General features: G+C 42.0%; 1 protein-coding gene across 1 annotated transcript; it reads left to right on the top strand.

The window, feature by feature from the left end:
* Positions 1-284: 284 nt before the first annotated feature.
* Positions 285-1,012, top strand: LOC125518722. Its single transcript, XM_048683551.1, has 3 exons — positions 285-335; positions 427-508; positions 597-1,012. The coding sequence occupies exons 1-3, from the start codon at positions 285-287 to the stop codon at positions 1,010-1,012; spliced, it is 549 nt and encodes a 182-aa protein (XP_048539508.1).
* The last annotated feature ends 9,815 nt before the right edge of the window (positions 1,013-10,827 follow it).

Below are 10,827 nucleotides of genomic sequence, written 5' to 3'. Positions count from 1 at the left end.
ACCTGGGTAAAACATTGTGTCCCCTGCCTCCTGTTACCATCCGGCCTAGACACACAGTTCGGGACCCCCTACCCGAGATCCGCCGGTTTTGACACCGACATTGACCATGTTGACCATGGCGTGCCGAGAGAACCAGGGCGATGGACGACAGCGAGGCCTAGGAAGGGAGCGACACGGAGCCGGGGAAGACTCGGCAGTGGTTGCCCACACAGTGGGGAGTACGAGGGTTTACTGGTCCGGCTGCCGTCGCCGAAAAATAACAGGAGGTGTGGGTGAGTAGAAGAATGGCCCATACTCAGCTGAGGATCGAGTCCGGCGACAATATGAGGGTTCGGGTTCTTTTTACTTGCAATATCTTTTGAAATTTTGTGTGGATTCTGCTTCATTGTTCTATTTTTGATTGATTTCTGCTTGGTGTTGTTGCAGACGGAGATGGTGACCAGGATGCAGGTGAGCTCCGACAAGGGCCAACACTCCAAGGCCATGAAGATCACGGCAGCAATCGACGGTATGCAGCGCACCCCATATACAAACTCCTATGTTCTTGACGAGACTCCTCTGCGATTGCTTAATGCTTCTGTGGTGTATTCGATTAGGAGTGGAGTCGGTGACGCTGGCGGGGGAGGGGCGGAACCTGCTCCGGGTGGTCGGCAAAGGCGTCGACTCCAACCACCTCACCAGCAAGCTACGGCGGAATGTGGGCCACACCGACATCATCGAGCTGTGCACCCTGCAGGCGGGCCGCGGCTACGCGATCACCACCAACCCCGCCGACGGAGGGGGCTACCACTCTGCGCAGGCCGCGGGCGCGGGCGTGCGTGGGGACGCCACCGCCTACGGCGCGTACAACAGTTATACTACGACCGGTTACTCACCGGTGGCCGCTGATCAGTACCACCGCCAGCAGCAGTCATCGTACGAGTACAAGTACTACCCGCCCACGCCGTACCCTACCACCGTCATCCACCACGAGTACAAGGTCGGCGATCCAACCGGCTGCTCCATCATGTAGCGCCACCAGTGGTAGCTCTCGGTTCGGCGATTCTTGTGTGCGTTCCTGCGCGAAAGTTGGGACATCTTTGCCTGGCATCCTTCGGACATGCCCGGAATCCCACGCAGACTGGCCAAACATAGCTTCAATATAATCAAGGGGTTCAAACCAGTCAAGCAAACGCTACGGCGATTTTCCGATCTCAAACGACAAGCTATGGGGGAGAAGCTAGCCAAACTACCCAAGGCTGGGTTCATTAGAGAAATAAAGCACCCGGACTGGCTAACCAACCTGGTCATGGTGCCGAAGAAGGATAAATCCTGGGCCTTTGCATCGATTTCAAAGACCTTAATAAGGCTTGCCCAAAGGACCCTTTCCCGCTGCCCCGCATTGACCAAATTATTGACGCAACCGCGGGACACGACTCATTGTGTTTCCTCGACGCTTACTCCGGATACCATTAGATTAAGATGAAGGAGTCCGACCAAGCTGCAACAGCATGTATTACCCCATACGTGCCTTTTTGTTTCAACAGTATGCCCTTCGGACTTAAAAACGTCGGTGCCACTTACCAATGCATGATTCAAACATGCTTGGAAAAACAAATCGGCAAAACAATGAAAGCATATGTGGACGACGTGGTCATCAAGACTAAACACGTCGAATCATTGGTGGATGATCTCCGCCTCACATTTGACAACCTCCGAACATATGACATACGGCTTAATCCGGAAACATGTGTTTTCGGTGTTCCAGCCGGGAAACTGCTCGGATTCATTGTTTCCAGTAGAGGAATTGAAGCGAACCCAGCCAAAATCCAGGCCCTGTCACAATTGGCCATGCCAACAGACCTAAAGCAGGTCCAAAAACTAGCTGGGTGCGTGGCAGCCTTAAGCCGCTTCATCTCCAGATTGAGAGAAAAGGCATTACCACTTTATCGACTGCTTTGACGCACTGATAACTTTGAATGGACAGATGCGGCCACAGCTGGATTGGAAGAAATAAAAATCTTGTTAGCAGGCAACCCAATCCTAGCCGCTCCGGGCGTGGGCGAGCCCATGTTACTCTACATATCCGCGACTCACCAGGTAGTGAGCGCCGTACTCGTCGTCGAGCAAGAGGAGGAGGGACACAAATTCCCCATCTAGGAACCAGTATGCTACGTATCGGCAGTTCTTACACCACGCAAATCCTGATACCCTCACTATCGGAAGATAGCTTATGCGGTCTTTATGGCATCCCAAAAGCTGTGACACTATTTTCAAGAGTGTTCAATCACAATGGCATCCGAAGTACCACTCAGTGACATCATAAATAATTGGTATGCCACCAGTCGCATAGCCAAGTGGGCCATCGAGCTCTTACCATTCGAAAGAACATATAAGCCGCTGATCTATTAAATCTCTGGTGCTGGCCGACTTCGTCGCCTAGTGGACGGAAGACGAGCTCCCTAAAGAGTACAATGATACGTCTCTAATGTATCTATAATTTTTTTATTGTTCCATGCTATTATATAATCCATCTAGGATGTTTTATATGCATTTATATGCTATTTTATATGATTTTTGGGACGAACCTATTAACCTAGAGCCTAGTGCCAGTTTCTGTTTTTCCTTGTTTTTGAGTTTTAAAGAAAAAGAATACCAAATGGAGTCTGCCAATTTTTGTGGATTTTTTACGGACCAAAAGAAGCCCTGGAGAAAAAGAGTTGGGCCAGAAGAGTCCCGAGCCGTCCACGAGGGTGGAGGCGCGCCCTACCCCCTAAGCGTGGACCCCTAACTCGTGGATGACTCGGAGACCTCATGATGTGAGAACTACGCCAAAAAATCCTATAAATACAGAAACCTCCAGAAAATAACCTAGATAGGGAGTTCCGCCGCCGCAAGCATATGTAGCCACCGAAAACCAATCTAGACCCGTTCTGGCACCCTGCCGGAGGGGGGATCCCTCTCCGGTGGCCATCTTCATCATCCCGGCGCTCTCCATGACGAGGAGGGAGTAGTTCACCCTCGAGGCTGAGGGTATGTATCAGTAGCTATGTGTTTGATCTCTCTCTCTCTCTCTCTCGTGTTCTTGATTCGGCATGATCTTGATGTATCATGAGCTTTGCTATTATAGTTGGATCTTATGATGTTTCTCCCCATCTACTCTCTTGTAATGGATTGAGTTTTCCCTTTGAAGTTATCTTATCGGATTGAGTCTTTAAGGATTTGAGAACACTTGATGTATGTCTTGCATGTGCTTATCTGTGGTGACAATGGGATATTCACGTGATCCACTTGATGTATGTTTTGGTGATCAACTTGCGAGTTCCGTGACCTCTTGAACTTATGCATAGGGGTTGGCACACATTTTCGTCCTAACTCTCCGGTAGAAACTTTGGGGCACTCTTTGAAGTTCTTTGTGTTGGTTGAATAGATGAATCTGAGATTGTGTGATGCATATCGTATAATCATACCCACGGATACTTGAGGTGACATTGGAGTATCTAGGTGACATTAGGGTTTTGGTTGATTTGTGTCTTAAGGTGTTATTCTAGTAAGAACTCTAGGATAGATCGAATGGAAAGAATAGCTTCGTGTTATTTTACTACGGACTCTTGAATAGATCGATCAGAAAGAATAACTTTGAGATGGTTTCATACCCTACAATAATCTCTTCGTTTGTTCTCCGCTATTAGTGACTTTGGAGTGACTCTTTGTTGCATGTTGAGTGAGAGTTATATGATCCAATTATGTTATTATTGTTGAGAGACCTTGCACTAGTGAAAGTATGAACCCTAGGCCTTGTTTCAACGCATTGCAATACCGTTTTCGCTCACTTTTATCATTAGTTACCTTGCTGTTTTTATATTTTCAGATTACAAAATCCTATTCTACCATCCATATTGCACTTGTATCACCATCTCTTCGCCGAACTAGTGCACCTATACAATTTACCATTGTATTGGGTGTGTTGGGGACACAAGAGAATTCTTTGTTATTTGGTTGCAGGGTTGCTTGAGAGAGACCATCTTCATCCTATGCCTCCCACTGATTGATAAACCTTAGGTCATCCACTTGAGGGAAATTTGCTACTGTCCTACAAACCTCTGCACTTGGAGGCCCAACAACGTCTACAAGAAGGAGGTTGTGTAGTAGACATCAAGCTCTTTTCTGGCGCCGTTGCCGGGGAGGTTAGTGCTTGAAGGTATATCTTTAGATCTTGCAATCGAATCTTTTACTTTCTTGTTTTATCACTAGTTTAATCTATAAAAGAAAACTACAAAAAATGGAATTAAGGTTGCCTCATATGCTTCATCTTTTTAATGTCTTTCGTGAAAATAAGGATTCCGATAATTGTGCCAAAGTGTTAGAAGAAGAATGCATTAGAATGTTTGGCACTAAATCTTTGAATGATGAGCATGATTGCAATGTTGTTAGTATGAATTCTTTGAATATCCATGATGCTAAAGATATGCAAAGCCACAAGCTTGGGGATGCTATGTTTGATGAAGACAATATTTTTTGCCCCCCAAGTTTTGATGAGAATATTTATTGTGATGAAAGCATGCCTCCTATTTATGATGACTATATTGATGAAAGTGGGTTTGGAAGAGTGTCAACTTTAGGAAGTAATGATCCCACTATTTTGGAGGGTGTTGAATCTTATTGTGATAATTATGAAAGTGGACTGGGAGAGGTCATGACTTTATTTAGTGATGAATCCACTATTTCGGAAGAGGTTCCAATTGATTACGAGAACAAAGTTGTTATCTATGATGATTATTGTGATGACATGTATGCTATAAATAATAATGATAACCATGAAACTTGTCATCATTATTTTAATTTTCAATTGGATTATGCCTCACATGATAGTTATTTTGTTGAGTTTGCTCCCACTACTATTCATGAGTAGAAATTTGCTTATGTGGAGAGTAATAAAAATTGTATGCTTGTGCATCATGAAAATAATGCTTGATGTGATGGTTATATTGTTGAATTCATTCATGATGCTATTGAAAATTATTATGAGGGAGGAATATATGCTTGTAGGAATTGCAAGAATATCAAGTTTCCTCTCTATGTGCTTAAATTTTTAAAGTTATGCTTGTTTTGCCTTCCTATGCTAGTTGATTATTGTTCCCATAAATTGTTTGCTCACAAAATCCCTATGCATAGGAAGTGGGTTAGACTTAAATGTGCTAGTCATATTCTTCACTATGCTCTCTTTATGTTTCAATTCTTGTCTTTTATGTGAGCACCATTGAAATCATCATGCCTAGCTAGGGGCGTTAGACGATAGCGCTTGTTGGGAGGCAACCCAATTTTTTTGTTCCTTGCTTTTTGTTCCCGTTTAGTAATAAATATATATCATCTATCCTATGTTATGATTGTGTTTTTATGTTTTAATTAGTGTTTGTGCCAAGTAAAGCCTTTAGGATCTTCTTGGGTGATTGTTATTTGATCTTGCTGTAAAAAAACAGAAAGTATGCGCTCACGAGAATAATTTTCATTTTTTACCAGAGAGCGATAAAATACCAATTCCACTTGCAGTATATTAACAAAAAAATTTACTAGGACTTACTAATTTCTCAGGATTTTTGGAGTTACAGAAGTATTCAAAACCTACAGATTACTACAGACTGTTCTGCTTTTGACAGATCCTGTTTTCTATGTGTTGTTTGCTTATTTTGATGAATCTATGAGTAGTATCGGAGGGTATGAACCATAGAGAAGTTGGAATACAGTAGATATTAGACCAATATGAATTTATAATGAGTTCACAACAGTACCAAAAGTGGTGATTTATTTTCTTATACTAATGGAGCTGATGAGATTTTCTGTTGAGTTTTGTGTTGTGAAGCTTTCAAGTTTTGGGTAAACATTTGATGGACTATGGAATAAGGAGTGGCAAGATCCTAAGCTTGGGGATGACCAAGGCACCCCAAGGTAACATTCAAGGACAACCAAGGCCTAAGATTGGGGATGCCCCGGATGGCATCCCATCTTTCGTCTTCGTTCATCGATAACTTTAGTTGGAGCTATATTTTTATTCACCACATGATATGTGTTTTGCTTGGAGCATCATTTTATTTTCTTTTGTTTTGCTTTCTACTTGAATAATATACCAAGATCTGAAATTCTTAAATGTTAGAGAGTCTTCACATAGTTGCATAATTATTCGACTACTCTTTGATCTTCACTTATATCTTTTGGAGTAGTTCGTCATTTGCTATAGTGCTTCACTTATATCTTTTTAGAGCACGGCGGTGGTTTTATTTTGAAGAAATTGATGAACTCTCAGTGCTTCACTTATATTATGTTGAGAGTCTTTTAGAACAGCATGGTAATTTGCTTTGGTTATGAATTTAGTCCTAATATGATGGGCATCCAAGAGGGATATAATAAAAACTTTCATATAAAGTGCATTGAATACTATGTGAAGTTTGATTCCTTATGATTGTTTTGAGATATGAAGATGGTGATGTAGAGTCATGCTAGTGAGTAGTTTGTGAATTTGAGAAATACTTGTGTTAGGTTTGTGATCCCGTAGCATGCATATGGTGAATCGTTATGTAACAAAGTTGAGCATGAGATATTTTTTGATTGTCTTACTTATGAGAGGCGCGGGGCGAGCGATGGGCTTTTCCTACCAATCTATCCCCCTAGGGAGCATGCGCGGTAGTACTTCATTTTCAATCTAATAGATTTTTGGCAATAAGTATGTGAGTTCTTTATGACTAATGTTGAGTCCATGGATTATACGCACTCTCACCCTTCCACCATTGCTAGCCTCTCTAGTACCGCGCAACTTTCGCTGGTACCATAAACCCACCATTTACCTTCCTCAAACAGCCACCAAACCTACCTATTATGGCATTTCCATAGCCATTAACTTTCCACCATTCCGTTTATTATGACACGCTTCATCATTGTCATATTGCTTTGCTTGATCATGTAGTTGACATTGTATTTGTGGCAAAGCCACCGATCATAATTCTTTACATACATGTCACTCTTGATTCAGTGCACCTCCGGTACACCGCCAGGCATTCATATAGAGTCATATTTTGTTCTAAGTATCAAGTTGTAATTCTTGAGTTGTAAGTAAATAAAAGTGTGATGGTCTTCATTATGAAGCATTGTCCCATGTGAGGAAAAAAAGAATGGCCAAAAAAGAGAAGGGCCAAAACACAAAAAAATGAGAGAAAAAGAGAGAAGGGCAATGCTACAATCCTTTTACCACACTTGTGCTTCAAAATAGCACCATGATCTTCATGATAAAGAGTCTCCTATGTTCATTTTCATATACTAGTGGGAATTTTTCATTATAGAACTTGTCTTGTATATTCCAACGGTGGGCTTCCTCAAATGCCCTAGGTCTTCATGAGCAAGCAAGTTGGATGCACACCCACTTAGTTTCTTTTTGAGCTTTCATAAACTTATAGCTCTAGTGCATCCGTTGCATGGCAATCCCTACTCACTCACATTGATATCTATTGATGGGCATCTCCGTAGCCCATTAATACGCCTAGTCGATGTGAGACCATCTTCCTCCTTTTTGTCTTCTCCACAACCACCACTCTATTCCACCTATAGTGCTATGTCCATGGCTCACGCTCATCTATTGCATGAAGATTGAAAAAGTTTGAGAACATCAAAAGTATGAAACAATTGCTTGGCTTGTCATCGGGGTTGTGCATGATTTAAATATTTTGTGTGATGAATATAGAGCACAGCCAGACTATATGATTTTGTAGGGATAGCTTTCTTTGGCCATGTTATTTTGAGAAGACATGATTACTTTGTTAGTATGCTTGAAGTATTTTTATTTTTATGTCAATATTAAACTTTTGTCTTGAATCTTTCGAATCTGAATATTCTTGCCACAATAAAGAGAATTACATGGATAAATATGTTAGGTAGCATTCCACATCAAAAATTATGTTTTTATCATTTACCTACTCGAGGACGAGCAGGAATTAAGCTTGGGGATGCTTGATACGTCTCCAACGTATCTATAATTTTTTATTGTTCCATGCTATTATATTATCCATCTTGGATGTTTTATATTGCTATTTTATATGATTTTTGGGACTAACCTATTAACCTAGAGCCCAGTGTCAGTTTCTGTTTTTCCTTGTTTTTGAGTTTTACAGAAAAGGAATACCAAACGGAGTCCAATTGACCTGCCAATTTTTGTGGATTATTTATGGACCAAAAGAAGCCCCCGGAGTAAAAGAGTTGGGCCAGAAGAGTCCCGAGCCGTCCACGAGGGTGGGGCGCACCCTACCTCCCTGGGCATCGGCCGCAATCTCGTGGACGACTCGGAGAACCCCCTGATGTGAGACATACGCAAAAAAATTCCTAAAAATATAGAAACCCCAGAAAATAACCTAGATAGGGAGTTCCTCCGCCGCAAGCCTCTGTAGCCACCAAAAACCAATCTAGACCCGTTTCGGCACCCTGCCAGAGGGGGGATCCCTCTCTGGTGGCCATCTTCATCATCTCAGCGCTCTCCATGACAAGGAGGGAGTAGTTCACCCTCGGGGCTGAGGGTATGTACCAGTAGTTATGTGTTTGATCTCTCTCTCTCTCTCGTGTTCTTGATTCGGCACGATCTTGATGTATCGCGAGCTTTGTTATTATAGTTGGATCGTATGATGTTTCTCCCCCTCTACTCTCTTGTAATGGATTGAGTTTTCCCTTTGAAGTTATCTTATTGGATTGAGTCTTTAAGGATTTGAGAACACTTGATGTATGTCTTGCATGTGCTTATCTGTGGTGACAATGGGATATTTATGTGATCCACTTGATGTATGTTTTGGTGATCAACTTGTGAGTTCCGTGACCTCGTGAACTTATGCATAGGGGTTGGCACACGTTTTCGTCTTGACTCTCCGGTAGAAACTTTGGGGCACTCTTTGAAGTTCTTTGTGTTGGTTAAATAGATGAATCTGAGATTGTGTGATGCATATCGTATAATCATACCCACGAATACTTGAGGTGACATTGGACTATCTAGGTGACATTAGGGCTTTGGTTGATTTGTGTCTTAAGGTGTTATTCTAGTATAAACTCTAGGATAGATCGAACGGAAAGAATAGCTTCGTGTTATTTTACTACGGACTCTTGAATAGATCGATCAGAAAGAATAACTTTGAGGTGGTTTTGTACGCTACAATAATCTCTTCGTTTGTTCTCCACTATTAGTGACTTTGGAGTGACTCTTTTTTGCATGTTTAGGGATAGTTATATGATCCAATTATGTTATTATTGTTGAGAGACCTTGCACTAGTGAAAGTATGAACCCTAGGCCTTGTTTCAACGCATTGCAATACCGTTTTTACTCACTTTTATCATTAGTCTTGCTGTTTCTATATTTTCATATTACAAAAACCTATATCTACCATCCACATTGCACTTGTATCACCATCTCTTCGCCGAACTAGTGCACCTATACAATTTACCATTGTATTGGGTGTGTTGGGGACACAAGAGACTCTTTGTTATTTGGTTGCATGGTTGCTTGAGAGAGACCATCTTCTTCCTACGCCTCCCACGGATTGATAAACCTTAGTTCATCCACTCGAGGGAAATTTTCTACTGTCCTACAAAGCTCTACACTTGGAGTCCCAAAAACGTCTACAAGAAGAAGGTTGTGTAGTAGACATCATACAACACATACTCCAACTGGATCATGTACTTTGATGGCTCTAAAATGCTAGCCTAACTGGGGGCTGGTGTCATTTTGACATCCCCTACGGGGGACATGAAGGAAATATGCCCTATAGGCAATAATAAAGTTGTTATTTATATTCCCTTATATCATGATAAATGTTTATTATTCATGCTAGAATTGTATTAACCGAAAATTAGTACATCTGTGAATACATAGACAAATAGAGTGTCACTTGTATGCCTCTACTTGACTAGCTCGTTAATCAAAGATGGTTAAGTTTCGTAACCATAGACATGAGTTGTCATTTGATGAACGGTATCACATCATTAGAGAATGATGTGATTGACTTGACCCATTCGTTAGCTTAGCACTATGATCATTTAGTTTATTACTATTGCTTTCTCCATGACTTATACATGTTCCTATGCCTATGAGATTATGCAACTCCCGAAAAACGGAGGAACACTTAGTGTGCTATCAAACGTCACAACGTAACTGGGTGACTATAAAGATGCTCTACAGGTGTCTCTGATGGTCTTTGTTGAGTTGGTATAGATCGAGATTAGGATTTGTCACTCCGTGTATCGGAGAGGTATCTCTGGGCCCTCTCGGTAATGCACAACACTATAAGCCTTGCAAGCAATGTGACTAATGAGTTAGTTGCGGGATGATGCATTATAGAACGAGTAAAGAGACTTGCCGGTAACGAGATTGAACTAGGTATTGAGAAACCGATGATCGAATCTCAAGCAAGTAACATACCGATGACAAAGGGAACAACGTATGCTGTTATGCGGTTTGACCGATAAAGATCTTCGTAGTATATGTAGGAACCAATATGAGCATCCAGGTTCCTCTATTGGTTATTGACCGGAAGTGAGCCTCGGTCATGTATACATAGTTCTCAAACCTGTAGGTTCCGCACGCTCAACGTTTGATGATGACCAGTATTACGAGTTTATGTGTTTTGATGTACCGAAGATAGTTTGGAGTCCCGGATGTGATCACGGACAAGACGAGGAGTCTCGAAGTGGTCGAGACATAAAGATCGATATATTGGAAGGCTATGTTTGGACACCGGAAAGGTTCCGGATGAGTTTGGGCATTTACCGGAGTACCGGGAGGTTACCGGAACCCCCCGGGGGCTTAATGTAACATCCCAAATTTGC

The sequence above is a fragment of the Triticum urartu genome, chromosome 7 (assembly GCF_003073215.2).
Source record: "Triticum urartu cultivar G1812 chromosome 7, Tu2.1, whole genome shotgun sequence".
Lineage (NCBI taxonomy): Eukaryota > Viridiplantae > Streptophyta > Magnoliopsida > Poales > Poaceae > Triticum > Triticum urartu.
The sequence above is the reverse complement of the archived record's forward strand: the minus strand, read 5'-3'. Positions and strand labels throughout refer to the sequence as shown.

Excerpts from the sequence above, each read along its gene's own strand:
- LOC125518722 (XM_048683551.1), top strand. The coding sequence starts at position 285 with ATGGCCCATACTCAGCTGAGGATCGAGTCCGGCGACAATATGAGGGTT. Across the intron at positions 336-426 it reads GCGACAATATGAGGGTTCGG|ACGGAGATGGTGACCAGGAT; the intron begins GTTCTTTTTACT and ends GTGTTGTTGCAG. Across the intron at positions 509-596 it reads GATCACGGCAGCAATCGACG|GAGTGGAGTCGGTGACGCTG; the intron begins GTATGCAGCGCA and ends GTATTCGATTAG.